Raw genomic sequence first — 24,659 nt, forward strand, 5'->3', positions numbered from 1 at the left:
CCAGCTTAGAAGTACCACAGCCAGGCCTCAGATGAGGTTTCTCTGGCTTTTTGGTGCTTTTTCCTTGACCTTGAAGCTCCCTAAGCCAGAAAACTTCAGTAAAAATCAGAGCCAGACGAAGACGTCTGGTCCTCTCCAGCCTCCCGCTCATGTAGTTGTTTGCAGACACAGCTCTCTTTCCTCCTTCCTCTTCTGGGTAACAGGGATTAACACCCACCCCACCCCTAGAGATCTAGAAATAAAAATACAGCCCGTACATTGTTCTGTGCGCTAGCCCTCCAGAAAACAATCTACATTCATTTCTGATTTCATGCTGGTGGCAATCCCATGCAATGAATACAATTATTATTATTATTGTTATTGATTTTTTTTTGAGATGGAGTCTCGCTCTGTCATCCAGGCTGGAGTGCAGTGGCATAATTTTGGCTCACTGCAACCTCTGCCTCCCAGGCTCAAGTGATTCTCCTGCCTCAGCCTCCCTAGTAGCTGGGACTACAGGCGCCTGCCACCACACCTGGCTAATTTTTGTCTTTTTAGTAGAGATGGGGTTTCACCATGTTGGCCAAGCTGGTCTTGAACTCCTGGCCTCAAGTGATCCACCCACCTCTGCCTTCCAACGTGCTGGAATTACAGGTGTGAGCCACTGCGCCCGGCCTTATGAATACAATCAGTATCCTTGTTTTACAGAAGAGGACACTGGGGCTCAGAGAGGTTATGCGATTTGCCCAAAATCACACAGCAAAGTGGTAAAGCCAGGATTCAAACCTAAATCCGCGGCCCTAAAGTCGACGCTCTTCCCCACATTACTGCTCTGATGGTGAATGTTTCTGCAAGGCCATGAGAAGACAGAGGGGCACCAATGTGGAAGAACTGCTTGGCTGCTGCTGTCCATCCTGTTTGATAGCTCCCTCCAGCTCTGAGAACTGGTGCTATGGTGGGTGTCAAGGGGAGCCAAGACACTGGGATGGAGGAGTGGCGGGAGGGGGGTCCCTGACTGTAGGCTTCCAGGAAGTCCTCTCTATGTAAGGAGAAACCTGTCTTGATCATCCCAAGCCAGGGCACGCACTCACACTAGTGCAAACTTGCTTCCTCACTTGCAAGCAGCCCTTTCCGGTATCCACACCCTTCTCAAACCTTCTCTCATTTAACCCTGGCTCTGCTACTTCATAGTTCTGTGGCTTCTCTTGTCTGTTTCCTCATCTATAAAATGGGGATAGTAATGACACGGGCCTCATAGGGATGTTGTGTAGATTAAACATGATAAAGCATGGGCTGGGCACGGTGGCTCATGCCTGTAACCCCAGCACTTTGGGAGTCTGAGGTGGGCGGATCGCTTGAGGTTAGGAGTTTGAGACCAGCCTGGCTAACATGGTGAAACCCCGTCTCTACTAAAAATACAAAAATCGGCCAGGTGTAGTGGTGCATGCCTGTAGTCCTAGCTAGTTGGGAGGCTGAGGCGGGAGAATCGCCTGAACCCAGCGGGTGGAGGTGCAGTGAGCTGAGATCGTACCACTGCACTCCAGCCTGGACAACAAAGTGAGACTCCGTCTCGAAAAAAAAAAATTATACCGGCGTTGGTCGAAAATCACCCCCGGCTTTGGCCGTGGCCGCGGGTGAGATTCGGCGCCCAGAGCCTCCGGGGGCCTCAGCTCACCGCGCGCTGCCCCACGTGCGGCAGTGAAACCCAGGCCCCGAGAGGCGCCGCGGCCCCCGCCCCGGGTGCGGCCGCTCGCGAGGTCTGGCCCCTGACTCCTGACCCCGACTGCATACTCCTAACCCTGTTTTTTCTCCGCAGGACACTGGTCCTCCAACGCCTGAGACCGACGTCGCCAGGACCGCGGGGTCGTGGGAACTTGGCTGTCCCCCGTCTTTCAAATAAAGCTGTTTGTCTAAAAAAAAAAAAAAAAAATTATAAAAAACAGCAACAACACAACACATGAAATGCAGGTGTCCGAGGTGTCCAGCCCATGCAAGTGCTCAGTGAACGGTGGCTCTCATTCTAGCTAGGACCGTTACTGGGCATCCCGCAACCCCAGGGCATGGACAGGGTAGGTGTGGCTGACCCTCCTCCTCGCCTCCTCCCTCTACCTGGCCAAATCCTTCTAGTTCTTTGAGTCGCTGAGGACTGAGTCCCTGGGTCTCTGATGAGGGAGACCCAGCTAGGTGCCTTCCTCCCAGAGCCTACCCTCCCTGTGGACCTGACCCACGCCCCCAGGCATCTCCAGATGCCTGATCTGGGGGCCCAGAACGTCCCAGCAAGCCTTGTTGACAGGGGCCTGCCACTGCCCCATTCCCTGTCCAGCCTGCAGGAAAAGCTGGGAAGGAAATGCTTACCCATGGAGGGACGTCTCTGCTTCTACTCCTGTGTGCACCCCGCTGCCAGGGACCCCCCAGGGCCTCTGCTTTCCAGTTCCCCTTGGGCCTGAAGGGGCAGCAGGAGGGAGGGCGATTCCTGCCTCCTCTCCCTTCTCGCTCAGCCAGCCTCACTGAAGTTGCAGCGCTGGAACTTTGATCATCAGAGGGCATTGATTTAGGGGATGCAAATGAGAAGACTGCTAGTCTGAGGAAGACAGGCTTCTCCCCTGACAGCCAGTGGATAGGGCTCTGAGAATTCTCAATGAGCCTCCCTGCAGCTGGCTTAGCAGGAGCCAGGGAGGCAGCCTGGAGCAGCCTGGGAAAGGCAGGGAGGCAAACTGGAAGTGCGCTGGAGCCACATGGGCCCCTCGCCCTCTGCCCAGACCATGGGAAGTAGGGATGACCCAGTGGCCCGGAGAGGGGTGGTGCTGAGGAGTCTGTGGATCCCCTTCCTCCCCTGGTCTTTGGCAGCACAGGCCCAGCTTGGAGCTGTGCCGAGTGGGTGAAGAAAGACCACCTGAGCTGCAGCCTGAAGCCTCATTCTGTCCCTGGTCTGCTGCAGCCAAGCCAGGGAGCTGAAGGAGGAGGCAGATGGGCAGGCCGAGGGCAAGGAGCCTCCACACATGGTGGAGGGCGGGGGAGGCTCTGCCTGGCACCAGCGCTGGGCAGGAAGTGCTGCATGTTAAGACCACAGCTAGTGCCAGCTTCCAGGCCTGAGCAGGACACCTTCCAGCTGCAGGAGGCAAGCACGGGCAGGACAGTCTCCAGATAGCCTGTCTCTGGGGCCATGGAAACACAGAGCACTCAGGCCTGCTGCTGAGACGGGCACCAGGAAGAAGGGACATGAGCATCGTGCTACAGCACTTGGCCATCTGCCCCTGGACCTGTCTGCCACTCTAGGGATGAGGAGAGATGGCAGCCCTGAGCATCGTGTCTCCAAAGCCAACCCAGACCTGCCCCAGGGCCCCCAAATAGTCCTCACCTGTATGTGAGTCACACCATGCTGCAGAGAACAACCCCCAGAGCACCTGAATCACTTCCTCCCTGCGCCAGGTGTCTGCCAAGGCCCCAGTCAGGCTGCCACACTGTCAGGACTTGCAGAAGGCTCTGGAAACCTCGCTTCTGCAGCCTGAAGCTAAGAGGCCCTTGGACACCTTTATCTTGCCTCTAACCACAAAGGCCAGGCTTTGGTGCCTGGCTCTGGACAGGATCCAACCAGGGTGCCCCACTGTCTTATCCGTCCCCACCTCTGAGCTTCCCCCAGAGATTTGCCCTGAGCAGGATGAAGGGGAAACGGATGGGAATTTGTTCATCTTTGCTAATTTGAAAAGGAGCATAAACACTGGAGCTCCGTTGCACGGCTCTGCAGAGGGTGTGGTTTAGGTCCAATTATGTGCGATTAGGGGATTTGTTCTTTGTTCTGTGGCATATTAATTGCAGATCTGGTATTCTGGCAATTAACACAATTATGGGGTCCGTTTCTATTCCAGCAGGTCGTAAGCCACATGCTTTCGGCCAGGGAGTTCGAGCTGGTCAGAGGGAGGGGGATACCCGTGAGGAGAATGTCCACTGTTATATGGGTTCAATTATGTTCCCCCCAAAAATTTAGATGTTGAAGTCCTAACCCCCACTACCACAGAATGTGACCTTATTTCGAAACAAGGTCTTTACAGAGGTTATGAAATTAAAATGCAGTCATTAGCGTGATCCCTAATCTAATAGGACTGGTGTCCTTATAAAAAGAGGACGTTAGGGCCGGGTGCGGTGGCTCACGCCTGTAATCCCAACACTTTGGGAGGCCGAGGCAGGCACATCACGAGGTCAGGAGATCGAGACCATCCTGGCTAACACAGTGAAACCCCGTCTCTACTAAAAATACAAAAAATTAGCCAGGCATGGTGGCGGGTACCTGTAGTCCTAGCTACTCAGGAAGCTGAGGCAGGAGAATGGCATGAACCTGGGAGCAGAGCTTGCAGTGAGCTGAGATAGTGCCACTGCACTCCAGCCTGGGTGACAGAGCGAGCTCCGTCTCAAAAAAAAAAAAAAAAAGAGAGAGGTTAGGAGGTTAGGACACACTCACAGAGGGAAGACAACATGAAGAGACATAGGAAGACGGCCATCTGCACACAAGCCAAGGAGAGAGGCCCGGGACACCTTCCCCACAGCCCTCAGAAGGAGCCAATTACTGCTTGGGAGTCTGAATGTAGAATGAAAGAGAGAGAGAGACGAAAGAAAGGAAAGAAAGAAAGAAGAAAGAAAGAGGAAGGAAGGAAGGGAAAGGAGGGAGGGAGGGAGAAGGAAGGAAGGAAAGGAAGGAAGGAAGGAAAGAAAGAAAGAGAAAGAAAGAAAAAAGAAAGAAAGAAGGAAAATTTTAAGGCTGGGCGCAGTGGCTCATGCCTGTAATCCCAGCACTTTGGGAGGCTGAGGCCGGCGGATCGTTTGAGCCCAGGAGTTTGAGACCAGCCTGGGCAAGATGAGGAAACCTCATCTCCACTAAAAATACAAAAATTAGCTGGGCACAGTGGCAGGCACCTTAGTCCCGGCTACTCGAGAGGCTGAGGCAGGAGAATTGCTTGAACCCGGGAGGCGGAGGTTGCAGTGAGCCGAGATTGCACCACTGCACTCCAGCCTGGGTGACAGAGTGAGATCCTGTCTCCAAAAAATAAACAGATAAATAAATTTTAAACAGAAAGAACAGGCTGGGCACGATGGCTCACGCCTGTAATCCCAGCACTTTGGGAGGCCGAGGGGGGCGGATCACGAGGTGAAAAGATTGAGACCATCCTGGCTAACGCGGTGAAACCCCGTCTCTACTAAATACACAAAAAAAATTAGCCGGGTTTGGTGGCAGGCGCCTGTAGTCCCAGCTACTTGGGAGGCTGAGGCAGGAGAATGGCGTGAACCTGGGGGGCAGAGATTGCAGTGAGCCAAGATTGCGCCACTGCACTCCAGCCTGGATGACAGAGCGAGACTCCGTCTCAAAAATAAATAAATAAATAAAAGATAAAAAGAAAGAACGAACCCTGTTGACCTTTTGTTTTTGTTTTTGTTTTGAGACAGGGTCTCGCTCTGTCTCCCTGGAGTACAGGGGCACGGAACCTCAGTCTCTCAAATAGCTGGGACTATAGGTGCACGCTACCACACCCAGCTAAGTTTTTAATGTTTTGTAGAGATAGGGTCTCACGCTCCTGGGCTCAAGCAATCCACCCGCCTTGGCCTCCCAAAATGTTAGGACTGCAGGTATGAGCCACCATGCCTGGCCCATGCTGACATTTTGATTTCAGACCTCTAGCCTCTAGAATTGTTAGAAGATGAGTTTCTGTTGTGTAAGCCATCCAGTGTGTGGTACTTTGTTACAACAGCCCTAGCAAACTAGTAGACCCACCTCTGTCCCAGGCAGTGTCTGCCAAATGGGACACGGAAGCAGGGGTGGGGCCCTGCGTTGCTGTCTGCCTAGAAGTCACAATGAGAGATCAGCTGCCATAGTAACTGCTCTTCGGCATCTCCCCAGGGTTTGCCCATCAATGCCACCTCTGTTCTCCCCATCCCTAGGTCTTTATTCTCCAGGGCATGGCTGCTGGAGTCCCTTCTCCCCTCTGCACCCTTCGCTAAGTAGTCACCTGGCCCTGCCAATCCCGGTTTCACCACTTCCTTTCCCCTTTGTCTCCTAATCCTGATGGCAGAGGGTTACCTGCCCTGTAAACAGAGTATATGTTATTTTCCAAGTTAAACTAATTATAATAGGTATCTGTGCAGTGCTTTACAACCGACAGGATTCCTATCAAAGATCTCTTCTCATTCCATACTTATAACAACTTATGGAAGTTGACTTTTTTTTTTCTTTTTTGAGACAGGATCTCACTCTGTCACTTAGGCTGGAGTGTAGTGGCATGATCGCCGCCTCACTGCAGCCTTGACCTTCTGGGCTAAAGCAATCTTCCCACCTCAGCCTCCAGAGTAGCTAGGACTACAGGCGTGTGCTACCACGCTCAGCTAATTTGTGTATTTTTTGTAGAGACAAGGTCTCACCCTGTTGCCCAGGCTGGTCTTGAACTCCTGGGCTCAAGCAATCCATCCACCTAGGCCTCCCAAAGTGTTGGGATTACAGGCATGAGCCACTGCACCTGGCCGGAAGTTGGTATTAACACCCATTTTATAGATGGGCAAACTGAGGCTCAGAGAAGTCACATACCCATAAGTAGCAGAGCTTAGACTTGAACTAAGACCTCTGATTTTACATCTAGTTTTCTTTATTCACACCAGCAGTTTTCATGAGATATTCCACCAAATATTTAAAAAGGGCTCCGTCAGCTGGGCGGGGTGGCTCACACCTGTAATCCCAGCACTCTGGGAGGCCAAGGTGGGCGGATCATCTGTGGTCAGGAGTCAATCAGAGATCACCCTGGGATTGTTTTGGGTGCTGGGAGAACAGCCTCCTTTCTACTGAAGTTGCCCCATAGGAGGAGATGCCAGTCTGTCATAGGAGATAATGAGGTCGACAGGCAGAGTCAAGCAGAAACAGAATAAATGATCCTAAAGGGAGAGGGTGTTTGGGAAGCAGTCCCTGAGGCCCTGGTCCCTGCACAATTGCCTTAATCCTGTGAGCTACCTTGAGACACTTCCAGCGATGGGAGCCAGCTGGAGTTGGGTTTCTGTTGTCTGTAATCCCAGTCAAACCAAAAAGTCTGCCCAGACAAGTCCTCAAGCCCCTTCAGCAGCCCAGAATTGATTTATCAGCCAAGACAGGCTCACAGGGGTGCCACACGGTGCCAGGGCCCAGCCCCACTGAAACATCCCCTAAGGGACATGAGCCAGTGAAGCCAACAGGATGGCTCCTCTCTAGATCCTGGATTTCCTTGTTGTCAGCACCACTTTGGTTCAGGAAATAGGATCAGGCTACCTGTGGGCCACAGAGGGTTCAGCAGAGAAGCCACTCAAAGGTCAGGATGATTCAGTCATTTCCCGAGCCCTTGTGGAAAGCCCACTATATGTCAGGTGCCAAGGACATGACAGTGAAGCAGCCAGACAAGATGCAACCATGCAGCTTGGCTTCTAGCGGGAGGAGCGAAACATAAACAAGTAAACAAAGAAATTCATGAATAAAAAAATAAAACAGGAAAACGGGAGTGTGTTACAGAGTGGAAAGCAAGGCTGGGCGTGGTGTCTCATGCCTGTAATCCCAGCACTTTGGGAGGCCAAGGCAGATGGATCACTTGAGGTCAGGAGTTCAAGACCAGCCTGGCCAACATGGCGAAACCCCATCTCTACTAACAGTACAAAAATTAGCCAGGCACAGTGGTACCTGCCTGTAGTCCCAGTTACTCGGGACGCTGAGGCAAGAGAATCGCTTGAACCCAGGAGGTGGGGGCTGCAGTGAGCTGAGATCATGCCACTGCACTCCAGCCTGGGTGACGGTCAAAAAAAGAGTGGAAAGCAAAATAGGGTGATCAGGGTGAACACTCTGAGGGGGTGACATTGGAGCTGACATCTGAACATGGAGAAGGACTCAGCCATGGAGGAAGAACATTCCAGGCAAAGGAACAGCAGGCACAAAAGCCCCAAGGTGGGAGAAGCTCAGCATCTGAGGAACAAAAGGAGGCTGGTGGCTGGAGTGGGAAGAACAGGAGGATGACAGAGATGAGGTCGGATTAACAGGAGCCCTATCACCGCGGCCTTGGGCTGCGCATGCCAAAGGGCAGATTGAGTCCTAAGAGCAAAAGGCAGGACTGCCTTGCAGGGTCCAGGGTGGGGACCAGGACAGCCTTACTTGTGATGCCAAAGATGCCAGAAAAAGCAAATGGCTCTCAGTCACGACCTTTTGGGGGAACCCTTGGACTGGGAACAGAACAGCAAGAGCTGGCACCACGTGACCTCAGGGGCTCCAGGATCGCTGGTGCAACCTGAGTGGTCAGGAGAGGCAGGTTCTGCTACAGAAACAAGCAAGCCCAAGATGCCCAAGGCATGAAACAACACGCTTCCTCTGTTGCTCATGGCCAGGACTCAGGCTGATGGGGCAGCTGCTTCTGGAACATTACAAAATGGCTCTCACTTCTGCCCACATTTCATTGGCCAAAGCAAGTTAGGGCCACACTCAAACTAAAGTGGGTGGGGAAATACAATCCCATTAAGGGCCTGGAAGGCAGAGCTGGGAATTTCTGGGGAACAACATTAATGACTCCCACAGCCTCCTGGAGGCTCAGACACACACGATGGAGTTACCCAGGGTGAGTGGCAGAGTGGGCTGTAGACCCACCTGGACTCCTGGACAAGCACTCTCTGCCATGCCGCCCTCCCCTCCCCACGCTGCCTAGCCTCCTCCACTGCCTAATGACCACTAATAGCTTAATCTCCTAAGCCTCTCGGCCCCTTCTGCGCACCAGCATCTGCTCATCCTCCCAGCATCTCAGAGGAGGGATGGGGTGAATCCCCTGGTTACCACCCAGGGAACTAGGACACCCCTTCTTGCCCTTCTTCTCCCTTAGGACCAATGTCTGGGCCTTGAATAGACCACGTAGCTTGGGGAGGGGGTGGGAAGAGCCAGCACCGCCCGGCCCTGGCAGCTGCATCAGCAGCTTAAGCAGGAACCACAGCAGGGCCTGGGCAGCTGCCAGGTTCGAGCCTAACCTCCCAGGCTTGTCCTGACAAATTGCCCTCCTAACATGTTCTGCTTCTGAAGCTGCTTCCCAGGGGTCCTCCCTGGGAAGGTGCCAGAAAAAGCAAGTGGCTCTCAGACACGACCTTTTGGGGGAACCCTTAGACTGGGAACAGAACGGCAAGAGCTGGCACCATGTGACTTTAGGGGCTCCAGAGACCACCGGTGCAACCTGAGTGCTCAAAAGAGGCAGGTTCTGCTGCAGAAACAAGCAAGCCCAAGACAGAAATGAGCAAGCCTCCTGCCCTCTCTGAGTCCAGCTGCCATAGAAGTGTCAGGGACCAATGGTCCCCAGTGGACCCAGAGGCCTCTGTGGCCACCCTGCCCTGACCGCCCCATGAGCCACATCACAAGCCAAGGAGAAGTGCACCCCTCACCACCCTGGGCAAGTGCAGGAACTCTGAGGGACCCTCCCAACTGCCTCAGTCCCCTACAGGTGAGCCTGGGGCCACCAGCTCCAGCTCTCTGGCACGGTTGTTCCCTTCCCGCAGGGCCCTGCACCGTTGCTGCCTATTTGCACATCAGTCCCGTCCAGCAGCCTCAGTCCCGCATCTCACTTCCCAGCCCAGTGCCCAGTAGGTCCTCAGCCAGCATTTCCTGATGCGTTCAATGCCCAGCAGGGGCCCAGCTGGCACAGGCTGGGCTGGTTGAGTTAACTCTCGCAGTGCCTGGAGGAGTCCTGGGAGGCAGCCAGATGGCTCAGGGCTCACCTCCAAAGCCAGCTGGAGGCGCTGGGAGGAGCTGCGAGAGCTAGGAAGGAAGGTTCCAGATAGAACCCTGAGGGGCAGAGTCCGGGCTGCGCCTCCCAGGGTATGGCCTCTCTACAGTCTCAGCCCTTCTGATGGGGTGGAGGGCTGAATCGGTCGGAGAAGTCTACAGACTGCGTGGCAAGATTCTACCCTGGGATGCAGGACCAGCCCCGGACTGACTCCCAAGGGACAAGCTGGCAGGGGCAGTCCGAGCTGGGCCTGGGAGGGCGGGCAGGGGTGCCACAGGCCTCTGGGCTGGGGGCTGGGGCTGAGCCTTGCTGAGGGAGCACAGGTACAGCCACACCATAGGCCTGGCTGGAGGGGCCACCTCAGGCCAGTGAGGCCATCAGATGCTACCTGGGGAGGCTACGTGGGCACTGCAGCGGGGGGCGGATGGGCCCCCCCAACTCTGCCCCACCACTGACTCTGCCAGGTCCCTTCCCCACTGGAAGCTCAGCCCCTCCACCAAGCTGGCCCCTCTTTCACACAAGGACACACAAGGATGTGCACCTATGGTAAACAAAGGGCTATTTTTATAGCCTCATTGTTTCCTCTGGCAGCTTCCTAACTCCCCAGCCAAGGTACACCTCAGTCCTCCCTCCGGGCACACTGCAGACCTCCAGCTCTGCAGGCTCTGCAGGCTCCGCCCTGCCAGGTGCTGGCAGCTCCGGCCTCTACCACTCCTCAGGGGCTACTCAGAGGAGGCCAGGGCCTAGGGTGCAGCCAGGGCCCAAGGTGAGGAACTGTGGCCTCTTCCTTTTCTGCAGATGGAGGCCTGAGGCTGGGAAGTGGCACTGAGGGGGTCGCGGGGCATCACCCATTGACATGGGGGCATCTCAGCCAGGCCCACCTAGACCTATGCTGAGTCAGCAGCCTGGCCTCTTGCCCAAAGAGGTCAAGTGTTGGGGGGTGGCCGTGCTCTGCCCCAGGGCTAGAGTAGCCTGGGCGTGGAGGCAAAAGAAAGAAAGCAGACCAGACCGTCAGTTTTAGTGTTTTGAAATTCTCTCCAGACAATACACCCCCTTATTGCCTGAACCCCAGGCAGGCTGCTCCCCCGTCCGTGCCCCCCCACCCTTGGCTCACCACTGCCGGTGCCCACCCACTGAATCCAGACAACAGCCAATGAGGCAGTTGCCATGATTGTTCCCACGTTCCAGATTAGGAAACAGGCTCGGAAACGTTGAGTGATTTGCCCACGACACAGTCACTGGCAGAGTCTGGATTCGATCCCAGGTCTGCAGTTCCGGAGCTCGGAGTCCAGGCCCTGCCTCCTTGGGCAGGATGTGGGCCTCCCCCACAGCAGCCATGCTCCCAGCCTCCCCATCTTTGGGGTGAGGGGTGCAGAGTCTTGGGGCCCTGGAGGGCTAGGAAGGCAGGAGGAGGGGCTGGCCGGGAGGGAGGGTTTCTGGGGCCCAAGATGGCTCTGTCTTCCTCCTCCTCCTATTTGCTCTGAGGCAGAGCCGGCTGCCGCTGCCGTGAGAAGGAGCCGCTGGCTGTGATGGGTTTTTTTTAACCACTTGATCATGATCGAGGATTTAATTTTATCCCCTTTCCTGACTGGCTGTGATTCTATTTGGAGTTTAAGCACGAGGCGAGCAGGAGGGTCCCTGGAAAACAAGACTCCCACTCCCAGGCTCTGCCGAGGTCCCTCCGTGACAGAGTCCACCCTGAGGGGCACTCTTCTCAGCTGGCAGGTTTTGGGGAAGGTGGAGGGGCTCTGCTCCAGTGAGCACCCGTCCCCGAGGCAAAGCAGCTCAGCAGAGGGAGAGGCTCAGGGCAGGGGCTGGGGAGCTGGAGGCAGCTCTGGCCTTGGCTTCTACAAAGGGATCATCTGGGCTCCTTCATCCTCATCAAAGAAGCGTTTTCTAAGCACCTCGCGGGACCTGGGGCTGTGCACCTCCCCACACCAAAGGCTGCTGACAAGTCCTCGCTCTGTGTGACTTTTGAGTAGAGAAGATGGGGTGCAGGGACACCCACTATGGTGACTTAACAATGACCCTATGTCCTGACCCCCCACTGGTCACAGGTCACTCTGCTAAGCGTGTCATATGCATTATCTCATTAGTTGTCACCAACAACCTATGGCCCTGATGCTCTTATTTTTTCCATTTTTTTCAATAAGATTCATCATTCACCCCAAGTCACACAGCTGCCAAGTGACAGACTCAGTCCTGCCTCCAGTCGGCCTCCACAGTTCCCTCTCTAAACCATGATGTCTCTCTCCCCAGCCCCCAGCTATGTGGACATAAAGATTTATGCTGTGGAGGCAAATAGTCCTCGAAGATTTAAAGTGGAAGAGGAACTTCTGGCAAAACCAGCTTAGCTTGGAGGTGAAGTGCTAGGTCTGCATGGGAGGCTTCAGAGAGACCCCCAGGGAGCTTCGGGGCAGCCTAGGAACAGACCTCGCACGTGACTGAGCATGCGCCTTCACACAGGTACCATCCAGTCAACACTAGCTGCGTTGTTAAGACTGGGACACATGGCCGGGCCCGGTGGCTCACGCCTGGCCAACATGGTGAAACCCTATCTCTACTAAAAATACAAAAATTAGCTGGGTGTGGTGGTGGGTGCCTGTAATACCAGCTACCCAGGAGGCTGAGGCAGGAGAACTGCTTGCACCCGGGAGGCGGAGGCTGCAGTGAGCCGAGATCGTGCCACTACACTCCAGCCTGGGTGACAGAGTAAGACTCTGTCTCAAAAAACAAACAAACAAACAAACAAAAACAAACATAAAAAAAACCGAGACATAGGAGACACCTGTGAAAGATGTTTGTGAAGATCCACCTCCTTCCACCGGAAGCAGCATGGTCAAGACCAAGCGTCAGGCAGTGGAAACTCTCAGAGGCTCTGGGTCTGAAGTCACCTCCTCTGGGGTTGCGCAGGGCGAGGCGGGGCTCCCACGGGTGTGCAAACAGGGACGGCCACCTGTTGCACACACACCTAACCTAGGGGCTCTGGAAGAGAAGTAGACGGCGCAGGGTGGGTAGGGCGTGGCTCGTCCCTGTGTCAAGAGCGCTCATGACTTCTGTGCTGGCAGGACTGTAAGGCCCCTCTGGGAACCATCTGTGATGGGGAAAGTTCCAATGTCAAGGAGAAAAGTGAAAGCAAGATACTAGTTGATATTCAAAAGGCATTTCACTGCCCTTGTCCCTTCAGAAGGACTTTCTTCAAATTAGAACTGACCCCTAACTTGCCCTGCAAGTCCCCCCAAATCTGAACATCAGTTGTTTTCCAGAAGATCAAGTGCTTTCAGTGGACAGTGCAGAGCGGGGAAACGTTTTCTCAACACAGCCTCAGGTTAGTCAGTTAGTCTGGGTGCATTTTACCCTCTGGGAAATGGAAAGGGTTGGGTGGCCATGGGCAACCCGGAAGAGGGAGGGAGAGAGAGAAAGACAGAGGGAGAGAGAGAGAGAGAGACAGAAACGAACCTGCCCTGCCCAAGCAAAGGCGGCAGGCACGTGGGTGGTGTCAGGGGTCCCCTGGGGCCAGAGTTCCCCCTACCACCAATGGAGGGGGTCAAATTCCTTGCTAAAAAGACCCTCTTCAAAGGCTGGGGCCAGCTTGGATTCTCAGTGCTGGTATTTACCTGCAGGGACGGGGAGAAGCACTTCATTCATTCTCAACCGCCCGCCCCCCAAGCCTGGGAAACACCAAAAGGCACAGCCCTCAGCCTCCCCACCCCAGGCTCAGCCTGGCCCCATGCTGTCTCTGGCCGCAGCAGTCCCAGCACCGCCTGTTGGGGTCGTTACCCCATCCCATACCTGGGAAGGTGACCCAGGAGGTTGCCTGCTGTATGGGCTGAGGGACCCCAAAAGACCCAAGGCTCTCCCCGGTGTTTTTCCTTTGCCTGCTGAAGTGTCCCCGACTCATTTACGTGGCCTACTTCTCATGACAGTTTAGGCAGCTGACAGGTTAGACAGCACCGGGAGGACGATCCCACTTGGCTCCGGTTTCCAAGCTCTCTGCTGGGGGCTGGGCAGGTGGGACTAGGGCCAGCCGGTCAGTACCTTGAACTACTCAGTGGCTCAGCTTAGAAGAGCTGATTAACTACAAGGCTGACAGTGTCACTCGGAGCACTGGGCAAGGGGTGGAATCTGCACACAATCTACCTACCATGGACCTTTGGATGTGTGTCTCTACGTAACTTCTGGTTAACACAGCAATCTTTATTTGTCTTTCTCCCAATGACTACAAACTCCTTTCTGGACAAGAAGTTACAGAAAAAGGCAGATCAACTTAATATAAGGATAAGCATAGGTTACATGAACATGGTCTGGACTAACTTGTGAGGTAGTGAGCTCCCCAACTCTAGAGAGTATTCAGGCAAAGCCTGGACAAGGTCTTTTCAGAAATGTTTCAGAGAGGCTTGCACATCTGGCTACTGCATGGGTTGCTACAAGACCCAATATCTCCCCCAACACAAAGATTTAACGATGTTGGTTGTGCCATTGTACTCATATTCTGTAAACTCCATAGCCTCTAGGACCCAGTGAAATTCTTTGAAAAGGAAATGAAGCAGTGAGACTATGTAAACAGAAAAAAAAAAAAAAAAAGACCCAAAAATGAGATTATGAAGGGTGGAAATGAAAATTTCTAGAAAATGCTTCCAAAGCAAAAATTATTGAAGCAGAAATGATTTCAGCTTCCAAACTTGTACATACAGCTAAAAACCAATATATCTTCCACTTCTGGGATGGTGGAAAGGACAGATATTCTGTTTGGGTGTCTGTAACAAGCATTCTAAAACCGGTGCCATCACATCAGGATGTTGGGGTGCCTAGGATGGTGGGGTCCCCACATCCTTATGGAGTGCTTAGTGTCTTTTCACAGGTGTGGAAGACAAGGTTGCCTCTAACGTTTACTGATCTCAGTTGAATCTGGAATGATGTTTAGAATCTCCAGGTCAAAAAGGAGGTTCAACCTTCCTAACGACCCTTGAGCTGGGCTGGGTAGATCTAGAAATTCTTCCAAACCCTGAGCTCAACTCAGGTCACAGACACTTATCAAACTTGGTGTTGTCCTTCCTGGCTGCGCCTCCCTGGGAAGGAGGGGCCCCCGCAGCAGCAGAGCCCATGTGATGTGGGGAAATCAGTCAGAGCGCCTGATTCCGAGGGAGAAACCAGCTCAGCTCACACGCCAACCTATGAAAATTCTTTATTGTTAATTTCTTTCTCCAACAGATATATTTTTAGTTGAAATATGAAGCCACAGCAACACTCTGACTTTTCCTCTTCAGAAGATGAGACAGGCCAGGGTCGTCATTGTTACAAAAGCAAGGCCTGTGATCATGACAAGGACAGGCTGGGGCAGAGACCACACGTTCAACCAGGTATCCACCGGGTGTGGGCCCTTTATAGGAGCTACAAAGAGGGGGCAGCCAGCAATGTGGCCTCGACACCAGACTCCAGGCACTCCAACCTGGAGGAGGGAGACGAAAGAACTCACCTTTCCCCAGGGGCTGGCTCAGCCAGACCTCCAGGCCCCTGAGCTGGGAGAGTGCATGTGTGTGCACGTGTGTATATGAGTGTGCACACGGATGTGCTCGCTCACACAGCACATGCACACATGCGCTGCCCCTCCTGAGATGCTCTCAGGTGCCTGCCAGGGTAGGTTTGTAGCTGTGTTCCCCACAGCTGCCTGTCAGCTAACCAGGGCTAGGGGTGAGTGCATGGTGGAGGACACAGGGTCTCAGCCTGATGCTCGAATCCTCCTTCTGGAACAGGCTGATGGTGCCAGAGCACAGCATGAACCACCCACTGACCATGGGGCTCTCCAGGGGTGGGTCATTTGGCTCCTGTGCACTTCATGACACTCAGGAGCCCCTACGGCCCGAGCCCCAAGCCCTGAGAAAGGGGAAAGATTTGGTTCTGAGAGGGTCCCCCTGGCTCTGGGCACCTAGGGGCCTCAGCATCTACCAGCGTAGGAGAGGGTGGCGGCCCCCTTCCTGAGGACTGCATCTTTCTCCAACCCCTCTCCCCAGATCCCACACCTGCCAGTGATCTAGGGAGATAGGAGGACCACCTCCCTCCCAGGGAAGGGGGTGGCAGGTAGAAGGACTTAGGGTTGGTGCAGGAACACTAGACCTGCCCCTCACCCCCTACCTCCAGGACTGCCATTCTGAACTGCAATTCTGGGCCTCAGTTTGGCTTAGGGGCCAGTCTGAAGGGACTTGCTTGGTGAAGGCCCAGCCAGCTGTCCCGGTGGCATTTCATAAACAAACAATACTGTCCCTTCCAGGCTGACCTGGAGAGAGACCCTTCCAAAGGCAGTGGAGTGGAGGGCATGGGCCTCTGATGAGAGAACTCCAGAGCTGGCCGGGAACTACTGCACTGGCAGCAGACCGGTAGGAGCCTGGCTGGGGTAGGTCAGGGGTTGGTGTTTGGAGCTGGAAGTCTCCTGGGCCTTGTGAGCCAAGCTGGGGCTTTTATGTGGGTTCTGGGCTCCCAAGCAGAGACCTCCGCTAGATGATCTCCAGAGTCTTTGGGGTCTTACACTGGGAGAAGCTCCTCCTCTTTCCAAGATGACCCCCAAAATGAGGCCTCAGGAAGTGGTACACAGAGGGATGGCCAAGAGGACAGAGCTGGGTAGTATGCCTCTGCTGGGCCCGGCCCGGCAGGCAGGGCCTGGACGGTGCCTCAGCAATCCCCTTCTCACCAAGGGACGCTGGCTGGTTGCCAGCTCATGCAGGCAATGCACATAAATCCCGCCTAACGGTTACCTCTAGGCCCTGGGCTGCTCGTTCAAGACGACACAAAGCTCCTCAGGCGCCCAACTTTCCAGCTGTGGACTCTGCTCAGGGTTCTCGGGGTCCCCTTGCTGGTGGAGGCAGGTGTACTCATTAAAGCAAATGTACTCCCCAGGTGGACCCTCAGGCCCAGAGCCGGCAGCAGAGGGGGGTGAATCCATGGCAACAGGAGTCACAGGTGAACCAATGGGAAACCAAACACACGCATCGAAAGCCAATCAAACACAAACCCCAAATGTGAAGGCAGCAGCAAGTTCTTTGTGTAATAAATATTGCAAAGCGCACTTGGTTTCTTTCTTTTCAAGTCAAATATAACAACTAATGTCCCAGACCCTGTTTTCTGCATTCAAAATAGGGAAGCTGTTGCTATCAGCAGAACACCTGCAGCCAATCAAAGAAAAAAACCGTTTCCCATTAACCAGCCAATCACAGTCCCTTTCCAGTTTAAGCAGCCAATCAGACCTCTTCACATTTCTAAAAAAATGACCTACCTAAAGCACCAGAGCTCGGAGAGCTTCCAGGGAAGCCAGATACCGAGGCGCAAATTTTTTAAAAAATAAGAGTCAGAAATAAAAATAAAAGGTTTCTGTTGGTCAAGATTTAAAAAATAAAAAAGTTTCTTCCTGCAGCCAATCACAAGTCCATCCCTTTAAGCCAATTATAAATGCACCACTGGTGTCTCCCTTGATGCCAGCCCCACTGAGTAGCTGTGAGGTGGGGTGGGGCAGGGCAGGGTTGGGTAGGGGAAGGGGGAGGTGGGACAAGGGGGTCTGCTGCCACTCAGCCAGCCCAGGAGCCACACAGATCTCTTGGCCCTCAACAGCATCCAGGGTGTTCCAAGGGCTTTGCAGCTACTGCCTCCGGTCTTCCGTCTCCGACCTGGAAAACGCCATCACCACGTCCTCTGCACCTGCAGATAAGGCGACAAGGATCGCTGATGGGGCTTCCAGCATTGGCTTGCGAACAGGACAAGCAAGGAGGCTGTGGCCAAGCTGCAGCCCCCGCCCACCAGGATCGCGGCACTCTCTGAGGACAAAGTACTTCGGAGGAAGTCTTCCTCCCCTCTGGTCTTCCCTGCCTCCTGGCTGGGGACAAGGCTTGCAACCCTGCTGTAGGGCTGCAAGGCAGGGCTGCCAGGGTGAGGCTCACAGGCTTGCTCAAGGCTACATAGCTGACAGGTGAGCCATGATGAGGCCCCAGGTGACCTGGAGCAGGGCTCAGCTCTGCTCACAGCCCTTGCTCCAGAGTTACCAAAGCCAGAGGTAGGGTGGCCCTTGGGAACCTCCCTCTTTCTTCTCAAGACTCACGTCTTGATGCCTTCAGAGGGTCTGGCTCACTGTGGTTTTAAATAGCCATTCCTCTTTGCAGCAGCTTCTCCTTCACCCAAACCCAACACCTCTTCCAAGAAGCATGGCCGGGCCCACGTCCAGCCTACTGTCCGCCTGGCTCTGACTGAGACAGATAAGCCCACAATCCTTCTTTTTCTTTTTCTTTTTTCTTTCTTTTTTTTTTGTGTGTGTGTGATATGGAGTCTCGCTCTATCACCCAGGATGGAGTACAGTGGCACAATCTCGGCTCACTGCAACCTCTGCCTCCTGGGTTCAAGCGATCCTCCTGCCTCAGCCTCCTGAGTAGCTGGGATTACAGGTGCGTGTCACCACGCCCGGCTAATTTTTTTGTATTTTTAGTAGAGATGGGGCTTCACCATGTTGGTCAGGCTGGTCTCAAACTCCTGACCTCATGATCCACCCACCTTGGCCTCCCAAAGTGCTGGGATTATAGGCATGAGCCACCATGCCCAGCCAATCCTTCTTTTTCTTAATTCTGAATTTGAGATTCTGGCCCAGGCACTTGTGAATCACTTCCTTTGTCTTGTTTTCCAGAGGACAGGCGCTGATGAGTGGCCAGGATAGGCAGTGGCAGGAGGGCAAAGCTCGAAATGCTGACCTGCTGCCCACACCCACAACTGCCTGGGGAGTTAGGTGCTGACATGGCCGGGGAGGGGCTGTGGGCCAGGAGGTGACCTGTAGGGCCCCACCCTGACTCCCTGACCCGGTCCTGCTGCTCTTGCCCCCTTTGTAAAAGGGCAGATCTTCACTTTGCCCCGAAAAGTACCAGTCTGGCTGCCCATGGTCTTTCTGACATCCTGTCTGTGCTATTGCAGGCACTCTCTCTGGGAGGGGGTGGATCGGAATAGGAGAGACAGGAAAGGCCACCTGAGGGTGGGCCAGTGTGGGGGGTGTGAAGTGAGGCTCCTGGCATGTGAAATGGAGTCAGCAGAGTGAGCCGGCCTCCACTCAGTGAGCCGGGTCTCCCCCACAGCCGGCATGTGCTGACCTCCTTCCAACTGCTCTACCAAGAGAGGGAGGACGCGCCCAGCCGTCAGGAGGGCCAGAGATGGAAGGCCCAACTACAAGGATGCAATGCACAAGACACACCTTCCACTTGGCACTAGAGCACCAAGGTGCTGCTAAGGGAATAAGCCTTGTCACCTCCCACTGCCAGCCCACCTTCATGGGGTTCTGGCTTTACCAGCACAACCTCCATTGCTCAGAAGGGAAATAAGCATCTAGAAAGGGGCACGAGTTGTCCAGCCCCTAGGATGGGGCTCCCTCGCTTGGGAAGCCCTATGAATCCTTCCCCTGTCTTCTCGGGAACATTCTGTTTTCGCCTGAGCCCTAGGACCACGCAGTATCACTGCAGGCAGAATTTTCCTAGCAACCACAGAATCAAAGATTACATCATCCCCTGCACGGCAGCTGAGCTGGTTACCTAACAGATGCCGACTTTTCCTGAGTGCTGCTTGCCCAGCTCGCTAATCAGAAGGGGGCTGACAAGAGTCTGTGAAAGGGGAGTTGTCAGCAGAAGATGCCTTAGTGGCAGTGATGGTGGCAGCCCGCTCACTCCTCTCCCTGCCTGCCCCGTGGCCTTTCGCTCAGGGACCTTGGGCCTCTGTAGTGAGCTGCAGGCACAAAAATAGCCCTGGATGCCCCAGGAGGGAATGGTGCATCTACAGAGGGAATGGGCCATTGGCTCCTCAGAGGAGCCCAGACCTGGGGACCAGGACTCCCGACTCCACAGCCTGCCCAGTGTGTGTGCCTGTCCTGTGCTCTGAGGGTGGGAAGGAAGTAATCTTCTCCAGGTCACACAGGGACTCTGATGGCTATTTAACAAGACACTTGAAGCAAAGGATTTGCAAGAGTCCTACCCTTCCCACATTGCCAGCTGCCACCCCCTTCCCTGGTGGCATTTATAGAGCCTCCCACTGTGCTGCTGGAGCCCTGCAGAGAGGAAAAGGCCTGCGGAGCTGCGGCCTGTCTGTGCTCTCTTCTGTTCCTTAAGGATATTATCCAGGCTTTACCACAAGGATCTGCTTTCCTTTGGGATGAAAAAGAAGGCAGGCTCTCAGTTCTTCCAGAGCATTCTCTGACCTATCCTTGTCACTGGTCAGCCAGGTATTTGTCATTCAATGAGGTCTGGCCATGAACCTGACAGGCCTCTGGCCGAGGACACTGGTTCCCCTTTTCCTCTTCTCTATGAAATTTGGGCCAGTTACTGAATAGGGAGGGTGAGCTGTTACATTATGATCATGACTCGATCCCTCAGAGCTGGAGTTTTAGAGCCAGGAAGGACCTCAGAGGTTGAGTCCTACAGTCTTTCCTTTGAAGACCAGCATATGGCAGCTCCCTCAGGTAGTCTCACTGTCCTGGATGCACTGCAAAGAAGGCAGCAGGCCAGCCCACTGCCTCCAGGCTGCCAGCTGGCTTTTCCTATCCTGTTTTACAGATGAAGCTCTGTCTTCCTCCTTGGTACCTCTGTTGACACTGTCTGAACTTGAGCTCAGAGCTTCTATTTGTCCCTTCCCACCAGATGCAAGTGAGCATAGGAGGGGAAAGGTTGATCTGTGTCTCCTGTTCCACACTCTAACACATTAAAAGATAAGGAGAGCCAAAACCCAATGACAGTATCATGAGAAAAGAGAACTACAGCTGAGTATCTCACATGAATATAGATGCAAACACACCCAACAAAATGCTAGCAAACTGAATACAACAACATATAAAAAGGATTCTACACCCTGACCAGGTGAGATTTATCCCAGGAATGCAAGGTTGGCTTAACATCTGAAAATCAATGACTGTAAAACACCATATCAATAGGATAAAGGACAAAAACCATACAGGAAAAGTAGCTGATGAAATCCAACATAATAAAACCACTCAACAAGGCTGGGTGTGGTGGCTCACGCCTGTAATCCCAGCACTTTATTGGGAGGCAGAGGTGGGCGGATCACCTGAGGTCAGGAGTTCGAGACCAGCCTGACCAACATGGTGAAACCCCATCTCTACTAAAAATGCAAAATTAGCCAGGCATGGTGGCACATGCCTGTGTTACTTGTGAAGGCTGAGCCAGAAGAATCGCTTGAACCTGGGAGGCGGAGGTTGCAGTGAGCTGAGATCACGCCATCGTACTCCAGCCTGGGCAACAAGAGCGAAACTCCATCTCAAAAAAAAAAAAAAACTAGAAGAGAACATCCTCAATCTGATAAATGGCATCTATGAAAATCCCACAGCTCTTATCATATTTGTGGTGAAAACTCTCCCTACCAAGATTATGAACAAGAAAAGGATGTCCGCTTTCACCATTCTTATTCAATATTGTCTTGAGGTTCATTCCAGGTTAGGTAAGTTAAGAAAAAGAAATAAAAGCCATCCAGATTGGAAAGGAAGAAGTAAAACTATCCCTATTTGTAGATGACATGATCGTATATGTAGAAAATCATAAGGAATCCACTAAAAAAAAAATTTTTTTCTTTTTTTGGAGATAGGGTCTCACTCTGTCACCCAGGCCAGAGTGCAGTGGCATAATCTTGGCTCACTGCAACCTCCACACCTCCCAGGCTCAAGCAATCCTCCCACCTCAACCTCCCGAGTAGCTGGGACTATAGGTGTGTGCCACCACATCTGGCTAATTTTTGTATTTTTTGTAGAGATGGGGTTTTGCCATGTTTTCTAGGCTGGTCTCAGGCTCCTGAGCTCAAGTGATCTGCCCACCTTGGCCTCCCAAAGTGCTGGGATTACAGGCTTGAGCTACTGCACCTGGCCCACTAAAAAACTATTAGGACTAATAAACAAGTTAAAGGTACAGGATACAAGGTCAATATACAAAAATCAATTGTATTTTTATACACTAGCAATGAACAATCAAAGTAAAATTAAGAAAATGATTCCACTTATAATTGCATTAATCATAATAAAACACTTAGGAACAAATTTAACAAAGTGCAAATTTTTGTGCTTTGAACAGTACACAACATTACTGAATAAAATTCAATACATGATCTCTATCAAAATCCCTTTCTTGCGGAGTTTGTAAAAATTCTTTTTTTTTTTTTTTTTTGTAGAAATTGACAAGTTGATCCTAACATTCATATGGAAAGGCAAGGGACCCAGAATATCCCACACCACCTTGAAAAAGAAGAACAAGTTGGACTCACACTTCCCGATTTCAGAACTTACTACAAAGGCAAGGTCAACGAGACTGAGTGGTACTGGCATAAGGACAGACATATATATCAGTGGAACAAAAATGAGAGTTCAGAAATAAACCCTCCGACTTACGGCCAGTTGATTTTTGACAAGGGTGCCAAGACAATTCAGTGGGGAAGAAATGAACAAATGGGTGGTGGGACAACTGGATATTCACATGCATAGGATGAAATTGGACTCTTACCTTGTAGCATCTAAAAAAATTAACCTGAAATGGATAAATGACCTAAATGCAAGAGATAAAGTTATAACAATCTTGGAAGAAAATATAGAAACAAATTTTCATGACCTTGGGTTAGGAAATGATTTCCTTTTTTTTTTTTTTCCTTCTGGACAGGGTCTTGCTCTGTCACGCAGGCTAGAGTGCAGTGGTACAATCAGCACTCAAAGCAGCCTTGACCTTCTGGACTCAATTGATTCTCTCACCTCAGCCTCCTGAGGAGCTGGGACCACAGGCCCACACTGCTACACCCAGCTAATTAATTTTTTTTTGGCCAAGGTGGGCAGATCACTTGAAGTCAGGAGTTTGAGACCAGCCTGATCAACATGGTGAAACCCCATCTCTACTAAAAATATCAAAAAATTAGCTGGGCGTGGTGGCGCATGCCTGTAGTCCCAGCTACTCGGGAAGCTGAGGCACGAGAATTGTTTGAACCCAGGAGCTGGAGGTTGCAGTGAGCTGAGATCGCACCACTGCATTCTAGTCTGGGCGACAGAGTGAGACTCTGTCTCAAAAAAATAAATAAATAAATAAATAAAAGAAAAACTGTTTTGACAGATGGGGTGTCTTCCTATGTTGCCCAGGCTGGTCTTGAACTCCTGGGCTCAAGCCATTCTCTTGCCTCTGCCATGTAAAGTACTGGGATTACAGGAATAAGCCTCTACACCTGGCAGGAAATGGTTTCTTAGTTATGATATCTAAAGCACAAGCAATAGAAGAAAAAAACAAATAAAGATAACTTTATCAAGATTAAAAACTTTTCTGTTTCAAAAGAACCATCGAGAATGTGAAAAGACAACACGCAGAATGAAAGAAAATATTGACAAATCATATATCTGGTAAGGGACTGTTATGCAAAATACATAAATACATAAAAAATTCTTTTTTTTTTTTTTTTTTTGAGAGGGAGTCTCACTCTGTCGCCCAGGCTGGAGTGCAGAGGCATGATCTCAATCTCACCGCAACCTCCGCCTCCCGCATTGAAGAGATTCTCCTGCCTCAGCCTTCAGAGTACCTGGGATTACAGGCGCCAGCTACCATGCCCGGCTAATTTTTGTATTTTAAGTAGAGACGGGGTTTCACTATGATGGCCAGGCTGGTCTCAAACTCCTGACCTTGGGTGATCCATCCGCCTCAGCCTCCCAAAGTGTTTGGATTAAAGGCATGAGCCACCATGCCCAGTCCATAAAGAACTCTTAAAACTCAGTAATAGGCTGGGTGCAGTGGCTCATGCCTGTAATTCCAGCACTTTGAGAGGCCGAGATGGGGGATCACCTGAGGTCAGGAGTTCGAGACCAGCCTGGCCAACATGGTGAAACCCAGTCTCTACTAAAAATAAAAAATTAGCAGGGTGTGGTGACACACGCCTGTAGTCCCAGCTACTTGGGAGGTTGAGGCAGGAGAATCGCTTGAACCCAGAAGGCAGAGGTTGCGGTGAGCTGAGATCACGCCACTGCACTCCAGCCTGGGTGACAGAGTGAGATGCCATCTCAAAAACAAAGCAAAACAAAAAAACTCTCAATAATAAAAAAGTGGAGAAAACCCCAATTTAAAAAAATGGGTGGCTGGGCGCGGTGGCTCACGCCTGTAATCCCAGCACTTTGGGAGGCCAAGATGGGCAGATCACAAGGTCAGGAGATCAAGACCATCCTGGATAACACGGTGAAACCTGTCTCTACTACAAATACAAAAAATTAGCCGGGTGTAGTGGCGGGCACCTGTAATCCCGGGAGGGACTGTTGTACTCAGGAGGCTGAGGCAAGAGAATGGCGTGAACCCGGGAGGCAGAGCTTGTAGTGAGCCAAGATGGCGCCACTGCACTCCAGCCTCGGTGACAGAGTGAGACCCTGTCTCAAAAAAAAAAAAAAAAAAAAAAAGGCCAGGCACAGTGGCTCACGCCTGTAATCTCTGCACTTTGGGAGGCCGAGGCGGGCAGATCACCTGAGGTCAGGAGTTTGAGACCAGCCTATCTAACGTGGTGAAACTCCATCTCTACTAAAAATACAAACATTAGCCAGATGTGGTGGTGCGCTCCTGTAGTCCCAGCTACTTGGGAGGCTGAGGCAAGAGAATCTCTTGAACCCAGGAGGTGGAGGCTGCAGTGAGCTGAGATCACGCCATTGCACTCCAGCATGGGCGACAGACCAAGATTCCGTCTCAAAAACAACAACAACAAAAACCCAAAGCTATAATGATAAACCATTTCACATCTACTAGAATCAAAAAGACAGATGAGAACAAGTGTTGGCCAGGTTGTGGAGCAATTGGAACCCTCATCCATTCATTGCTGGTGGGAGTGTCAGGTGGTGCAGCTGCCAAGCCTGCTCCACAGTCTTTCCCATCTCAGCTGATGGCACCTCCATCCTCCTGTTGCTCAGGTCAGAAGTCC

General features: G+C 52.4%; 1 protein-coding gene, 1 long non-coding RNA gene and 1 other non-coding gene across 6 annotated transcripts in view; 2 read left to right on the forward strand and 1 right to left on the reverse strand.

Annotated features, from left to right (window-relative positions):
• Nucleotides 1-777: 777 nt before the first annotated feature.
• The window catches only part of CTNNBIP1 (catenin beta interacting protein 1), a 78,432-nt gene continuing 54,550 nt past the window's right edge, over nucleotides 778-24,659 (reverse strand). For 2 of the 3 annotated variants that reach the window (XM_032758850.2, XM_032758852.2), the window contains one exon: nucleotides 778-1,889. In XM_032758850.2, coding sequence (XP_032614741.1) covers nucleotides 1,651-1,889 — 239 coding nt within the window. In that variant the 3' untranslated portion in view covers nucleotides 778-1,650. Of the gene's footprint in view, nucleotides 1,890-14,894; nucleotides 17,412-24,659 lie in introns of those variants that run through there. The other variant, XM_032758853.2, reaches the window with a different exon arrangement.
• LOC116814046 (small nucleolar RNA ACA64) lies at nucleotides 1,574-1,700 on the forward strand. Its single transcript, XR_004371144.1, has one exon. It is a non-coding gene; the product is annotated as a small nucleolar RNA ACA64 (small nucleolar RNA).
• Nucleotides 11,576-16,785, forward strand: LOC131384216 (uncharacterized). 2 transcript variants are annotated; one of them, XR_009214853.1, is made up of 4 exons: nucleotides 11,576-12,191; nucleotides 12,992-13,053; nucleotides 14,937-15,085; nucleotides 16,617-16,785. It is a non-coding gene; the product is annotated as an uncharacterized LOC131384216 (long non-coding RNA). The 2 variants fall into 2 exon arrangements; XR_009214852.1 differs by lacking the exon at nucleotides 12,992-13,053.

This window comes from Hylobates moloch, unplaced genomic scaffold (assembly GCF_009828535.3).
Source record: "Hylobates moloch isolate HMO894 unplaced genomic scaffold, HMol_V3 SCAFFOLD_9, whole genome shotgun sequence".
NCBI lineage: Eukaryota > Metazoa > Chordata > Mammalia > Primates > Hylobatidae > Hylobates > Hylobates moloch.